Below are 16737 nucleotides of genomic sequence, written 5' to 3'. Positions count from 1 at the left end.
TCTGCCCAGAATACTCTGTCTCCGTGCTCTCAGTCTTCCTCCCACCCAATCCCATCAGGCTCCTTCCTCTTCATAAGTCAGATTTGAGTTCCAATAGCCCTTCTTCCAGGTGGTCTTACTTAGACAGCAACCTACATTAGGCCTCCTCTCTCTGTCTGCTCCCATAGCGTTCTATAATTTTCTTACTATACTATTTTCCTCACTTGTACATGTTTGTTAGACTTTCTCTTTTCCATAATTGATAATGATCTCTGTAGGACAGGACTACAAGTATATCTTTAACAGCTTGGACAGTACTGACACTTACTGGGCACTCAATGAATATTTGTTGGTTTCATAAATGAGATTTAGGAATCATCAGCATTTATATTACCCACGGGAATTTTGAGAAATGAAATGCTAAATAAGGACTGCTTCTGATGGAAAATAATTTTCCAGTGAAGAGATTTCCACTTCTGGTAGAATATTATGCTAAGCGAAATAAGCCGGTCAGAGAAGGACAAATATCACATGATCTCAATTATATGTGGAATCTAATGAACAAAATAAACTGACAAACAAAATAGATCCAGAGATATTGAAGCATGCAACAGATTGATGAATTTCAGAGGAAAGGGGAGGTGGCAGGAAGAGATTAACCAAAGAATTTATATGCATATATGCATAACCCATAGACAGACGATAGTGTGGGGAAGGCCTGGGGAGGGGGCAGGGGGTGGTGGAGAGGGTCAATGGGGGCAAAAATGGGGACATCTGTAATACTTTCAACAATAAGGATAAACTAAAAAAAGATTAAGCAAAAGAAATCCAAAAGATACAGGAAAAGGTGTAATTTGAGATTTGCTAGAAGGGCTCCATGGTCTCGAATGGGTCCCGCACAGCTACTCCCGGGAATGTCCACTCTCGCTTTTCACCTGCATTCCAGGCCCAGCTGGAGACCCAAGTTTGGGATCAGTATCTTCTCTCTGGTGAAAGAAGCAAAGCTCTGATGTATTGTTTTCCTTCAGGCTTGTTGCTGTGAAATAGTGGCAAGATAAGTCCTTAAGGTTTTAGTTATTCATCAGAACTTTCTTATATTTTAAAAATTTCAGGTTTCCCCGTTTTGCTATAACTTGGTTTTTTGTTTTTTTTCTCTCTAAGAATTCTTAATTCAAATCTCGCTTAGTTTCTTGGGAAATATATTGTGGATTTTATTTACATCCAAGACAGATCATAAAGCTAATGTGCATTATATGACACAGTTAAAGTCAGTGAGGTTCTTCCATGTTTCTATAGTCAGAGAGCATGTATTCATCTTACTGGTGGGTTTTCCTACATTACCCAGGAGCCTGTGTGGCCTGTCATTGAGGGAACATATACATTACGCTGGCATTCAACTTAGAGGCGCTGTCTAAACAATTTGAGCTTTAATTATAGAGTGCAGTTTAATATTAGTTACAGATAATAGATTTTAAAAATCTCTTTTTGAGCCCACCCCACAAAGCTTATCATCCATCCATTGTTCATCCACCTACCATTTACCTACATGACCTTCCACTGGTTTTTATTAAGGATTAAAAATAATTTGGGCTAGCTGTCGTAAATACTATTACAGAATTAAAAAAATACTATTACAGAATTAAAAAAACAAAAGCGCTGGTTGGGTGACTCAGTTGGTGGAAGCATCATCTAGTACACCAAAAAGGTTGTGGATTGGACTCCCACTCGGGAGGGGAAGCCAGGGGCTACGCGAGGCAGCCAATCGCTGTTTCTCTCTCACATTGATGTTTCTCCCTCTCTTTCTCTCTCTCTCTCAAATCAATGGAACATATCCTGGGGTGAGGATTTTTAAAAATATATAAGAGACAACATTTTTTCTCTTTATTAAGATCTTGTCTAGACTGGTGAGGGAGGTAAAAAAAATCTATGTAAATGACATTATCAAAGAAAAATTCATAGAAAAAGATGGCTGTGAGTTTGAGCAATACAGGTGAATCCTGTAAATTCCGGGGTTAAGAGAAATATTTTGGGTTAATGTAAGGAAGTTCTGCCATAGCAGTTGTTATCCCTGGAAGGTTCTCTTTGCTTTCTACCTGGGAAGGTGCATTTTCCCCTTTTATCAATTCCAAAGCTGCATGGTTTCCTTGGTCATAGAGGCCTGCCTTCTTTACTAGGTAACCATAGTTTTTAACCAATCCAAACACATTTTTTCTGTGGTTTGAGGTGAATGTAGAAAAGCTTCAGAAAGAAGATTCTCTTAAAATCAGCCTTGGAGGACAGTTTTTTCTTGGGAGGAGAGGGGTAGAGAGTAGGGGGATGGGCATTCCAGTCCAGAGGTGACTGTGAAGAAAGAATGAAAATGTGTAGAAGTGAGCCGGGCCAGTGTTCTGGGCAGTATGGTGAATTCTCATAATAACGTGACATGATCGATTTGATTATTTCCAATTTTGAAGGGAGTTTACTAGAGCTCAGGGAATTTAAGTAACTTGCTCAAAGTCACGTTAGTCATGTAAGAACTGGGATTAAAAATAGGATCTACCTACGCCAAAGCCGGGCTCATTCCCTCAGACTGCGTGGTGTCCCCATTTCGAGGTGAGCCAGGGCCAGGAAATGGGGCCCTCAAAGAGACAGCGCAGGAATGTGGGTCTGACCCAGGAGGGATCAGCAGGTGATCTAATGAAATTGGCACGTGAAGATATGAACCCAGCAGAAATTAATGGGATGCACTGGAGAATGAAGGAGCTTTCCAAGGCCAGCGGGAGAGGATGCTAAAATGCAGGCACTGAGCCCTGGACTCCTGGACTAGAGCAGAAATGGAAAATTTGGGGCACACTACATGAGAGGCAAGGCTTGTTAAGAGCTTGGCTATAGGGGCTACACAGGTCGAAAGGGGGTGTTCAGCAGCTCTCAGTTCACCTCAGGGTGATGACCGGCGCAGGAAAGGGGCAGATGCGGTGGCTTAGGCACCACTTGAAAGCCTGAACACAGGAGCCACTGAGGACTGAAAATTCTGCTCCTTCCCTCACTGTCATTTCCGGTGTGTGAGGAGGTCTGTAAAATGGACATTTGCCTTAGTCTATATATATTGATGATGCTATCACTGGGCCCTGGTATTTATTTTCTGGGTAGTTCCCACAGTGTATTTCTAAAATAGTGGTTTTCCACCGTAGTGTTATGACCCGGCCGGTCTGCAGTTGGAGCAGGCAGTTTTTAATAACTTCCACTTGCTAAATTCATAGAACATGGGAGCAATCGCTTATGTTGCAAATTTATTTTCCTTTATATTTTTTCCAGACTTTTCCAAATCGGTTGTGAAACACTAAGACTATGAGATCCCTCGTGTCTTTTGTCTTGTTCCCAGGAGGCAGTGATGTGCTCAGGCACTGCTTCTTTGGACGAGGGCACCGGAGTTAATGACATGGGCCTGGCTACGTCACAGGCCAACCCCAGGGCATGGCAGTGACCGAGCTGCCCAGTCACCGCATGCGGCACTGTCCCCTCTTCCCTGGTGGGCATGCAGAGTGCCTTCCCTGGTGTTGCCACACTTCTGTTTGGCTTTATTTTTCCTTGGTAGAATCCATCTTCTTGCTTCTTGAAAATGTAAATTAACTTAAAAAATGTCTTAAAATATTCTACAATAATATGTGTTCATTTAGAAAAACGAGAATATATAATTAAGCAAAATAAAAAAGACAGGGAGGCAAACAGAAAGAAATAAGTGAATTAAGATAATTTACTTGTTTAACTGAATCACGATCCTACGACTATGGTGTGATCACTGTAAACATTTTGTTGTATTTCCAAGCTTTTTTCTATGTTTTCCAAAAATAAAATGATACCGGGCATAGTGTTATAACTCGATTTTCTCACTAAGTAATACATTCTCAACATATTTCCATGTCAGTATGTATGTATCCATAACGTCATTTCTAATGGCTGTATTATACATGGATATACATTATAGTTTATCGATCCATAGAATCTAAAATCATAAATACCTTTTATTCTAAAATCTCTTAAAATAGCTGACAGCAGGTAGAATACACAAGCACACACATACTAACTTAAATATAAAGCAGCACACATTTAACTTATGTATACATATGTATGAATTTGTATAACTATTAATATATGTGTATCAATGTTAATATGTGTGTAAACATCGCAGTGCGTGTGAATACATACATGTATGTATGTGTATGTGTTTATAACTTAGCCATTCCTTTAAGCTAGCCAGCTGGAAGGTGGATTTTGCCAGCATGGTGTAAGGGAGAAATCCCACCTGGATTCTAGTTCTGCGTTTTCTTGTGAAGCTGTGTTCCCCTAGGTCAGTGATGTGACTCTCTGTGCATCTATCTTGTCACTAATACACTGTGACAGGAACATTATCTCTACAGAATTCAGAGCAGCTTTGAGAGGATCACATGCTTCTTACAACAATATAAAAAACCAACAGGAATTTATACAAAGAAAGGCAATTTTGGATATGCTTTAGATAAAATGTGCTTTTATAATTTGCGATTTTAGGATGCAGAAGAATTGTGGTAAGGGTTTTCAGACACCAGACATGGCTTCTTTTGGCAATAGTGGCTTATCTTGTGCTTGAAATTCTAAAAGTATGCCTCCTGAACCTGAGTACAGGATGATTTTAAGGCATAAAACGGAGTGAGCAAGAAGGCCCCAGGGATTCCTCAGCACGGGAGTTGCTCACTGTGTGGCAGAGCGCAGGTAACTCACGATGGAGTGATGAGGGCCGTGTGGACATCCTCAGGCAGTCGCATGAGAAGTGGCCCTTGGGATGAGCTGACCTTTTGGTTGGATTTAAGGATTTTCCTGAGAAGCCATTACAGGAGGACATATCGTCCCTCTGGAGTGTGCTCCTTTACGGGCCAGAGGCCCAGCTACTTCTGCAGACAAGCTAGTGATAAACTCATCTGTCACTGTGCTTCCCCTTTAGTGTCCCATAGAGCATATTTCAAGAACATTTCAGAAGGAAGCTATGCAGTGGAAATTTTTAAAAACTGGAGTATTTTTTAAAGGAGTCAGAATGTAGGAGAATCTCTTTGGAACAGTGTCTTCAGAAATGACACAAGGAAACCACATGCTGTGGTCTCAGGTGTCCCTGGGCTCAGAATCAGGAGGGCAGGCTCTGCCCCGATGCTATAGCCACGTTGCACCTCAGGCGAACCACCCTCCGTCTCTGGGCCTCATCTGTTCAGCAGAACTGTGGGCAAGAAGCTGTGGCCGGTGGGTGAGGGACGGTGCTCCTCAGGAGCACGTTAGCCGCTGTTTTCATACTTTGAAGCTTATGAAACTTACTGTGGCAAATGCCTTTTCATCTTTATTGGAACATCATGACTTTTGGAGTAGCGTCTTCAAAAATTGTGTTAATTTATGTTTAAAAATTAGTGGTGACATACACATACCACGAAATTTCCCATGTTAACCATCTTTAAGGGGCCCGTTCAGTGGCACTTAGTATGCTCACCCTATTGGGCAAACATCTCTAGAACTCTTGGTCTATGGAAACTCTGAGCTGAGCAACTCTCCATTCTTTGTTACCTCAGCCCCAGGCAACTGCCGTTCTACTTTCTGTACTATGACTTTGGCTACTCTAGGTTCTTCATGTAAGTGGAATCATGCAGGATTTGTCCTCTTGTGTCTGGCTCATTTCACTAATGGCTTCAGATTTCATTCATGTTGTGGCACGGGCCACAATTTCCTTTCTTTTTAGGGCTGAATAGTATTCCATCGTGTGTACCTCCCGCATCTTGTTTATTCATGTGTATCTGTTGGGCTGTGTCTGCATTTTGGCTATTGCGAAATAGTGCTGCTATGAACGTGGGTGTACAAATATCTCTTGGGTCCCTTGCTTTCATTTTGATTTCTTGGTTTTGTATTTAGAAGTGGAATTACTGGATCCTATGATAATTCTATTTTTAATTCTTTGAGCTGTCACACTGTTCCCCCCGTGGCCGCACCATTTTACCTTCCCATCAGCTGTTCACAGGGGTTTCAGTTCTTCCACCTCCTCACCAACACTTGTTACTTTTTTTTTTTTGATAGTAGCCATTCTAACGGGTGTGAAGTAGCATCCCATTGTGGTTTTGATTTGCATTCCCCTAATGATTATTGACCTTGAGCATGTTTTCATGGGTCTTTTGGCCATTTGTATATCTTCTTTGGAGAAATGTCTTTTTTCATTTTTTAGTCAAGCTGTTTGTTTTGTTGTGGTCGAGTAGCATCTTAATAGCAATCGTGAAACTCATGAAAACAGTTTGAAGAGATTTGAAAGAAGTATGGGAAGATTTAATATACACTGTGTGAAGGTAAGACTATGTATTATACTTACTAACTGTGGTTTTAAGAAAAATGACCTTATTCTTTATTTCTTCTAAATTTTTAATATTGAAAGTGAATGTACCAGATTTTTGCTTTTCTTAAATGTGTTTCTTTATTAACTCGTCCTCACTCCTGCCCTAAGCATGGATAGTAGATAGAATTTATTAGATAGAAAGAGGTTTAATTCGTTGTGTAATAGTGAGATTTAATCAACTTCCTTCTTACTCATTTAAAATTTCCAGTCTGTTTTAGTGCTCTTCTTTCCCTTTTTTTTGACCATGTTGCTGAAGAGAGCAACCCTATGTGGGTGAAAATTATCTCTAGGATTTTAAGGTTTCTAAAGGACAGGTGGGAGATCAAGTTGGACGAGGTCAGATCCCAAATGGCCTGCGTGCTAAGAATCTTATGCTGTAGACAACGGTAACACAATATTCTTTTACATTGTGAGGTTTTCATCTTAATTTTTCTTGAAAATGGTATTTCAGAAGGTAGTGACTATCTCCATATATCAGACTACCAGAGAGTTTACTAGTAACTTAGTTTCACTTAAAACATGACTCCATAAGGAGAGAATGGGAGAATGTAAGAAGCATGGCGAGCCAGGAGAACTGACTGGCAAATCCTAGAGCAGGGTGCCAGTGACTTCCTGGGCACACTGAAATAGGACCTGGTATGCTGGGGAGGTGGCCATCCTTGAGGGATTTTTAGGAGGAAACAGTGAGGAGGGCTTATAGTGCCCAGCAGCTGGGCCATTCATCAGTGGGAACCATGAGGAGAGATGTTTTCTTGCAAAGGAATGGCATTTTAGGTCAGGTTTCCCAGAAGCAGACCCTGAGAAGAGAATTTGGGCGCCAGTAGTTTATTTGGGAAGTGATACCAGAGATGCTTGGAAAGGGCATGGGGAAGTGAGAAAGAGTAGAGAATTAGCTAAGAAAGCTCTGCTTAGCAAACAGATTATGACCGGGGGTAGCTGAAGCTTCGTTCTGCTGGGGACTCTAAGAGCCCCTGAAAACACGCACCTCGGCTTTCCTTCCACGGGCGGGGGCCTGGGGTATGTCTAGACCAAGTCCTCTGGTCATGGCTTGAGTGACTCATCCGGAAGCAGTGACTCTTTAGCGGTCAGCACAGGTGGAGGAGTGGGATGTAGCAGCCAGGGCAGCCCCCCGCAGAGAGATGCAGGGGCTGTGAGTGGAAGTCTGGCCTGTGTGCCCTGGGTGGTCAGGCCGAGGGCATGTGGTAGGGTCACCAGCAGTGCCAGCTCGGAGTGGCCTGCTTCCCTCAGAGCCTTTTCCTCTCCCCGTCTTGGAGCCTCAGCATCCTCCGAGCCATCACAGTTACCACCAGCGACACTTTCAGCCCACTTTCATAATGCCAGGAATCTGTGGCTTCTATAAGAAGTTGGGCCTTTCTGTTTATTTATCAAAAACATTTATGAAATGTTTTTGGTGTAGAATTTCTATTTCTAGGCATTTGTAAGAATAAAATATCTTTTGGTCAAAATCCCATCATAGTCATAGGGTAATGTTAGATGCAACCAAATGCAACAACATTTTAATAAAAACACACCCTAAATAATGTATGAAGGATATAGTAAGCTTATTAACATTTTTGTTCTCTAAAGAATTTAAAATATTTTTCCAGTGATCAGTCTGAGGCAAAGAAGCCAGGGAAGGCTGAGACCACAGCAGCTGTTCAGAGGGCTCAGCCGCCGATGGCGGGAGTAAAAACATGTTATTTCACCTTTGTGTTTCTGGGACTTTCCTTCTCCTTTGTTTTCTTTTCATTCCTTTCCCAATTCTTATCAGATAATGAAATAATAAAATCTGAGTTTTTTTAGTTTCAACAATTTAACAGTATAGTTTACACCTGTGTGAAGTCTAGTTCACCTCAAGACGCGGGCTCTACCTGCTGTCCCACTGTGTGGATGCTGATTGGAGAGGTTAGGTGCTTGCTCTGCCGGGGATCACACAGTAGGTGGTTTGCATTGAGATACTTGATACCAAATCCAGGGGCCTTTCTTTGTGCCATCCATTGACTCAAATTCTCTCTTATTTTAGCTCCAAGTTGGGACTGAAGGCGTTTTTCAATCTCTTGCTTAGAATCATTTAACTGACTTCTGGGTTCTGGCCTGAGGTCTGTCACTTCAGTCACACTATGTAACTTTCCCATTGTATAGTGCCCATCGAGTTTGTTGTCTAGATTAGAAACTGATCGTCTCCTAAACTCTGGCACTTGGATATGACTAACTTTCCTTTGAAGACTGAGCTGGTAGTATCTCGGTGGCCTATGCTTAGTCTCAGTAAATGTTAGCTGCTGTTCCATGTTACAGTTGTTAAAAGAACTTGGGGCGTTCTCACTGCCAGGTCTGCTTCTGACACCTAGAAGAATAGGAAAGAAAACAAAACAAGAAATCAGTTTTCCTCGGTTCCTTCGCGGTACTTGGCACAGCCCAGCGCTGGCGGCTCCGCCCTGCCTGCTGGGCCAGGAATCCTCAGGGCGCAGGCTGCTGGGATGTAGCCTTCCCAGTCCCGTTTCTCAAAGGAAGCGCCGGTCAGAACCCAGCAGTGTCGCGCTCTCCTGTGGAGAGCAGGAGGGAACACTGAGGTTAAATGCCATTTTAGGGTGGGGGAAAGGTGCGGAGAAACTGCTAAAACCATGTAAATAAAAACAATAATGTCACTTCTAACAGTCCTCAGGCCATAGCGCACTGTGTGTGGGAGATTCTCTGCTCCACTGTCCCGTGGAGTCACTGTTATTCCTGGGGGTTATGTCACCGTCTTATATTCATTGGTTAGGTTCATTGGTTTCTGTTTGTTATTTAATTTTAGGAATTACTTCTGCTTTTGGTTTGTTTTTATTTTATTCTTAGTAGATATCATTTACCCCAATGCCAAAGTCAACCTAGTATTACAAGTTGCAACCAGGTATATCTTGCTTTCATTCCTCTGCTCTCTTTCCTTCCCTGTTTTCTGTTTCTGTTTTATTTTTCCATGGATCCTTTTTGTAGATATAAGCAAGTGTGCCTACTGAGGCATAGCCTATTTCTCATTTCTTACACAGAATTAGCAGTCTGTATCTATTGTACTGTATCTTATGTTTTCTTTTGCCATGTCCTGGAGATTACTCTATGTGTATATATGTCATTTTAAAATAATTATTCATTGTATGTGGATGCCACAGTTTATTTAACAGTCCCCTCATGACGATAGGCACTTGGATTCCTTACACTGTTTTTTTTGTTGCTGCAGATGTTGCAATGCACATGTCATTACACATCATTATATTTAGGACAGATCCTAGGAGTGGAATTCCTGGGTCAGAGGGAACTTGCATTTTTGGTAGTTACTGCCCAGTTTCCGTGCATTGTGTTCCCTTTTGCATCACCACCAGCTGTATCTGAGACTGTTTCTCTGTAGAGCTAGAACCTTCACAGTTGACTTTACATTTTCTTTTCTTCCATCTTTGTTTATTTTAGGCTTGTGTTTCAGAGACTATAACTCAGATTTCTCTGGCAGCTCACAAGTCTGTGTATCCCATTAGAATTTGTTGACAACTGTCCAGGTGAAATGAGAATGGGCAGCTTTGCTTAGAGTTTGGACTTTGCTGGTTTCCAATGTGCTGGGGCTTCAGGGCAGAACTGAGCAAACCGTGGGCCTATTTGGAGAACTGGAGTTTGTAGCTTCTCTTGATTCTGATAGTCATGGGGTCACCTCATATTTTATCTAACGTAATTCCAAGAATGTTAAATTCATACTTACACATAAACACAAAAGCATATTACAACAAAATCTATATTTTGTTTTTAAAACTATTTTTCCCTCAAATTGATGATTTTTATTTAAATACCTGTAATTTGTTTAATAACAGGTTTTGAGGGGAAATGCTACATGAAAATTCATATAGATTCTAAGATGCCTCTTGATTTCAGTATTATTAGTGTAAAAAAAAAACCAGGTTTCTTTGAATCAAGGTAACATGATTTCACTGAGAATAGGAAGTACTTTTTATTTTAGCCATGAAATACGTAATAATTTCTTCTATTATACTTCATCTGTTGCTGGTTGGGTCTTCTCTGACTTAGCCTTTGAAACGTATACATCACTCTTATTTTTCTAGGTCTACCCTTCTACCTTCCTGATTTATGTAGATAGTTATGTAATTTTGTCTATTTTGCCATGTATTTGTAGTGTGAAAAAGCCAAACTTTTTGATGGCAATGAACACTAATTTTTGTATTTAAATATTAAAATTTGATGTCCTGTTTTTGTCAATTTAAAAAATATGTCTGAAGTGTGGCAGATTTCATGTAAAATGTTTTTGTTTCTAAAATTCCTGTGGTCCAAAATTAAAGCCATAGTTAGGCTTGAACCATAGACTATAAGAAATAGTAAAGCAATTTTGTGTCTAATGTCTCAGCAAACATGTTGAGTCATAAGCAGATTGTCAGGGACCTCAGACTTCCCCTTCTTTGGGTCTTACTGATGGGCAAATGGGCAGGATTTCACTCAGAGCTTTTCATTCCCCAAACTTTCCCTGCATCTCATATTTTGAAAAACAGCTTTATTGAAATATATTTTGTATGTTATAAAATTCATCCTATTTAAACTTTTAATTCAATAATTTTTGGTAAGTTTATTGAGTGATGACACCATCATAATAAATCAATTTTAAATCATTTTCAATATATCAATAAAATTCTCCATGCCCATTTATAGTTAATCTCCATTCCCGCCCCCAACTCCAGGCAATAACCATTCTACTTTTTATCTCCATAGACTTGCCTTTTCTCTACATTTCCTATACAGGAATTATACAGGTTTCTTGTATCTGCCTTTCACTTAGCAAAGTGTTTTCAAGGTCCATTTATGTTTTTAGCATGTGTCCATATTTCCCTAAACAATATTTCATTGTATGAATATACTACACTGTTTATTTATCAGTTGACGGACATTTAAATTGTTTTTAGTTTTTGTCTGTTATGAACAATGCTGCTATAGTATCTGCATGCAAATCTTTGTGTGGGTGTATGCTTTCATATCTCTTGGGTAGATACCTATGAGCAGAATTGTTGGGTTAAATGGTAATTATATGTTTATATATTTTAGAAGCTATTAAACTGATTTTCCAAAGTGGCTTCTGCATCTCATTTTAGTACTTTATTGTCAGAGGAAAAAGACAATGTTCCTTATCATTCATTCATTTATAAAACATTTTTTATTTCACAGGCTTTGAATACTTACTTTGTCCCAAGTATTAATGCTATAATATAAATGACAGAAATATTTCCTTCAAAGTACTCACAGTCTATTGGAGAAACAGACAAATAAACAGATAACCAAATATAGGAAGAGAAGTATGTAAGTGAAGCCCACCCCTGGTGCTGGGTGCCGAGGAGAGGGCACCTGCTCCAGCCTGAGAGAAACAGGGAGAGTTTTGAAGAAGGTAACACCTGAGTTGATATCCTGGGGACAGTTCTAGGGGAGCGAGGTGGGAAGGGCATTAGAAGCCTAGGAGCAGAAGGCAACCTGCTCCTAAAGGACCCCTTTACCTCGGTCAACTTTACTTTTTTCCATAACAGTCATTGCCTGTAACACGCTATGTAATTTATGTGCTTCTATGTTGAGCTATTGTCTCTTTTTCCACTGAGAGTGAAGATCTCTGTCCGCTTGCTCACTGACACATCCCCACATCTCACAGTGCCCGACACAGAGGAGCTGCTCAGATACATGTGCTGAATAAGGGAATGTGTGACCCTAACAGTTCTGATAAAGATGTGTACGTCTTGCTGCCTAGTGACAGCAAGTGCAAGGGAGACTCCACGAGACAAAGGACACCAGCGCTGCGGGAGGGAGGCTGGGCTGGCCGGTGGGGCAGCTCTCCGGGGCGCAGGGCGTCGGACGCAGGGTGGGAAGCCCGTCTCGCTTCACCGTAGGCCCAGGCTCGGTACGACCAGTGCCCTCGGTGGCCAACTGCTGGCGAGATGACATGTTTTTATGACCTCAGGCTGCAGAGGGAGGTGCAGGGGCTCCAGTGCAGAGCGTTCAAGGAACTCTTCAGAAAGTTAGGGATTCTCAAGAGGAGGGATGCGTCGAGAGCGCTGTGTTGGTTAGCATGGTAAGGGGCCAGGGACCTGAGGGGCAGGAGGGGACAAAGGGGGAGGAAGGCGAGAAGCTCACATCCCTTTGGGATTTTCCCACTGAGATGATCTTTTCTGGAGGCATTTTTTCTGCAAGTCAAATAAGCAAAGACAATTTTGACACAGTTATCTTGGATTTTGAGCACATCTTGCTTCAGAACAGTGGAAAATGCCTTTGCTCATGAAGGGAAGATTTACTGCACAGATGCGTATGGTAAATTGACTCGTGTAGGAGAGAAAAGACGGGACAGGCATAGGGTTGGATGATTCAGTTTAATTTTTCTGAAGAAAAGAGTGCAAGGTGCACTCTAGATGGCAATAAGGGGAAGAGACAGATGATGAAGGAAAGTAAGGGCACCCATGGTGCTAACTTAATAGCGAGCTGATTTTAAAAATGAAGATTGTAGTTTCAAAATCAATTTTTGCTTATCTCCCGATACCCACTGACTCATTTATGTTTGGTCTTGGGGTCTGTACTTCTCCACTCAGACACCAGTGTAGATGGAAGGAGAATTGGGTTCTGTCTGTGATAAGCAATCTAGCCTCCTTGTGGTTCAGTTAAATTTTATCCATATTGTAAATATTACAAATTCTTTGAGAGGTGGAAGAATGATTACATGTCCTATAAAAATATTGATGTTTTAAAGTGGCCTTTATATTATGCCTCAAAAGTGTCACTTTCTTCTGGAGTCTTTCCTTTGTAGAAATAACTCCTAGGGGTCAATTATGGAACGGAGATTTTCCCTGATATGACTCTGTGATCTATTCCCCAAGGAACTTCCTACAGCCTTGGGAGAGGAAATAATGTTTGTTGGTTGTTCATTAAGTGTTTTATTTACCTGAACTCATTTAAGTCTTATAACAGCCAGTAAGTGGTAGAGCATAATATGAACACTGATTTACTAACTCCGGAGGCAAGCCTGTCCCCACGCTCTGGGCCAGGGCTAACTAGGTTCCACCTTATGCCCTGGGGCTAACTGTGGGGGTCGGATGAGAATGATGCTGGGGGTGTCTACAGGCTCGGCAGGAAGCAGAGCTCTGATGGGGTGGGAGAGAGGAAGGGCCAGGGCAGGTCCTTTGGGTGCCATCCCTTGGCCATCCCTAAGCTGTGTCATGTTACTACGCATGGAAAGCTTCTAGATGACTCTATAGGAGAATATGAATTTCTCTAATAAAATGTGCATCTGGGGTAAGTCCAGTGCTGACTCAGGGAGCTTTCTGTTGTCTCTCCTTCATTTCATTTATTCCATCTTTATTCAGTGTATGTAATCTCAGTAAACGAACTGCTAGGGCTAATGCATTTGTTCACATATATGCTATGCATGTGTTTCAGGCAGATAAAGCCGACGGATTCGTAAACCTGCCCGATTTCACTGTGGAGAGAGCATCTGAGTGCAAAAAAAAGCAGTAAGTTGTCTATCATTTTCCACAAAGCTCAGAGCCGGGATGAGAGCCATTCATAAAGTTCCTTGGGAGATGCGGCGATTTGGGAGTTAATGAAGGTGACACTCAGTGTCTGAGAACTTTGAGCTTTATGGGTTGGAACCCTAAACAATAATAGGAGCTTTTCACCTCTTATTTTCAGGAATTTCATTTTGTGGAGCAGATGGATTTGAGAACCCCATGGAGCTTTGGCACGGCATGTGTTGATGACTGTGCCTGAGATAGAATTAAAAACAAGCTCCCTTCCAGAACTGGCAGGGAGGTCAGATGTCAAGGTTTTGTCCTATGAAGAGAATCACTAGTTAAACAAAATTCTCCAGAGCCGTCTGCATGATGGCAAGACCCGTCACTTTTTCTTAGTTTATAGTAGAATAGAATTTTCAGTAGCTCCCTTGCAGTTGAAAATTCTTGAGCTGTCTTAGACTTGGGGATTACACCCTGATATAATTTAAATCCAAAAGGTTTTAGAATGAACAGAAACCAGTCACCAGCCATGGTCCTCAGTTTACCAAGAGGTCCGGACTTGCCTAGAGCTCATGGGAGGGCTGGCTCTAGTCCAGCTACCTGGACTCCCAGTCAAGTGCTCTTGATGGCATCTGGCTGCATTTTCCATGTGTCCTTGTCACTTTTTTCCTGTTCTTCCTCTGCCTTTGACATCTTTTCATGTTTTGTTAGAAAAGGGCATTTCCTAGTGGCCTATGTTACTCGTAGCAGCAACTGATTTGTTTCTAAGAAAAAGAGTGAACTGGTGCTAGTTTCAGCCTTTGCCACCCTGGTGGAGCTGCATGTACCCTGCGATACATGAGTTCGCGATGATTCTTGCAGTTTTGACCAAACCATTTGTAAATACCCTTGCCCGTGTGCCGTAGGACTTCCGATCTAAACGATAAAGGGGAAACACTCTATTATTTGTTATCTTTAATGTTTTACACTTTTATTTTAAATGAAAAGTCTACTTTATATTTTTTCTTTACTAGAGGGTGGCCAGATCAGGTTTTTGATGGGTTATCAGTGGGGAAGTTCTATGCTTGGTTATTTTCCTGTAAATTTTTGAACATATTTGATTGAATTAATACTCTTCTTGAAAGAGTTGTTCTACGTGTTTTGAAGTGGCACCTCTGTCACTCTGTATTTTAATTTATTGTCTCTATAGCAAAGTAGTTAGTAAGTGAAAATTAAAGAATATGCCCATGTGCTTTAAATAGAAGCTATTGATCAGCCAAGACTCCATCCTGTTCTGGATGTTATGACATAATAGATTAACCCTCTGTTTTTGAGATGAAATAGAGATTAGACAGTAGGTATTGAATGTGACTAAATTCTTTTTCGTAAATTTACAAAGAAAGCGAATGAACTTACCGTACTTACATTTGACTTAGTTACATGTTTCCAAACCCACTGACAATTACAAACACTAATTTCTTATGTGTCTCTGCTTTTTCCTTTCAAGTGCTTTTAAGATCAGCCATCCTCAGATCAAGACCTTCTATTTTGCAGCCGAGAATACGCAGGAAATGAACGTGTGAGTAGAGGAAATCGCTAAACCCAGCCGTTGTGGGAATAGACTGACTTTGGTCAGGTGCTGGGCGTTAAGCATCTGTTCATATCCATTACCGTTTCATTTATTTCTGCTGCTTTAAGGGTTAACCTTTTCAGCAGCTGTAGGGTCTCCTTGCTTTCTTTTCTAGCATGTGGAAGGGTTTTGGAGAACTATCTGTATCCAAATGGCTATTTTAGGAAGGTGTAATGAGATTCTTCTGAGGGAACCACGAAGTTGAGAAAGGAAGAGACAAGCCATTATAAGAAAATGTTAAAATGAGAATCAGTGTCACAGGGAGAAAGGCTTGAAAGTATTATATAACTGATCACAGCTTTCAGAGTTCCGATCTTTACAGCGCTTCATGTGCTCTGTGATTATCATGATGATTCATGCGTTTATCACCTCTCCACGTACAATCTCTAATACTTGCAGAACATTCTTGCTCCAAGTATAGCTAACAGAAGTTTTATGTCCCTAAATTCCTGTTTCCCCTTTGCTCTGTTTAAATAAGTGGAGTATATGCATAGAGTACTACCTGCTTGAGACATCAGAGGGCATTATGTTTAATTTAAGAATTTGCAGAATTCTTGGTGTGTTTTATTACCTTATGCAACTAATTAAAATATGTCTATGGAACACCTACTATGTGTCCCATTGTAGCAGATCCTAGGCACTAGAAATAAAGAATACAGAATAATTCCTCCATTCATAGAGTTTATGGCATAACCCCCCCACACCCACACACACCCTTAGAGGATATCCGCCCCCCCAGCAGCCCTGTCTAGCTAGAAGCATTCTCACTGGCTCCCTACACTCATCTCCCCACCACAACCCCGCCTGTGAAGGCAGAACACTCTTTATTGAGAAACCCAGTGTTAGAAATACCGAGGCAAGGCACTGACAATGGAGTCTTTCAAATGAGTCTTTTATGTACTTGGACAAAGAGAGAAGTTGTCTCTTCCTTCTTTCTGATTTTAGCTTTTCCTTCCTGGCTTTCTCAAGCGTCTGAAAAAAAATAAGAGCAGATACACAAAAGGAGAAGATTTTAAAAAAACTTCATAGTCAAAGCTCTTTATTTTTCACTTTTTATTTGTATTGATTAGCCAGCCCTAGGTGGGTAAGAGGTGTGTGGAAGGCTGAGTGTATTGCCTAGCAGCACCTGGAGCCCTAGGATAGTCAGGAGCTGAGCCATCAAATAACCCCAAATGCCCCCCCCCCCCATAGCCTCCAGCTGTCCCTGGCTTCTCTCAAACAGCATCTTGTATCTCCGGCTTCCTTCCTGTCTACACCCTTCCTAC

General features: G+C 41.3%; 1 protein-coding gene across 1 annotated transcript in view; it reads left to right on the top strand.

Moving 5' to 3' along the window:
- The window catches only part of IPCEF1 (interaction protein for cytohesin exchange factors 1), a 55303-nt gene that overhangs the window by 5232 nt on the left and 33334 nt on the right, over positions 1-16737 (top strand). Inside the window, exons 4-5 of the mRNA XM_087817784.1 lie at positions 13790-13863; positions 15350-15421. Of these exons, the coding sequence (XP_087673910.1) occupies positions 13790-13863; positions 15350-15421 (146 nt within the window). The remainder of the gene's footprint in view (positions 1-13789; positions 13864-15349; positions 15422-16737) is intronic.

The sequence above is a fragment of the Miniopterus natalensis genome, chromosome 5 (genome assembly GCF_054644295.1).
Source record: "Miniopterus natalensis isolate mMinNat1 chromosome 5, mMinNat1.hap1, whole genome shotgun sequence".
NCBI classification, from domain to species: Eukaryota; Metazoa; Chordata; class Mammalia; order Chiroptera; family Miniopteridae; genus Miniopterus; species Miniopterus natalensis.
The sequence above is the reverse complement of the archived record's forward strand: the minus strand, read 5'-3'. Positions and strand labels throughout refer to the sequence as shown.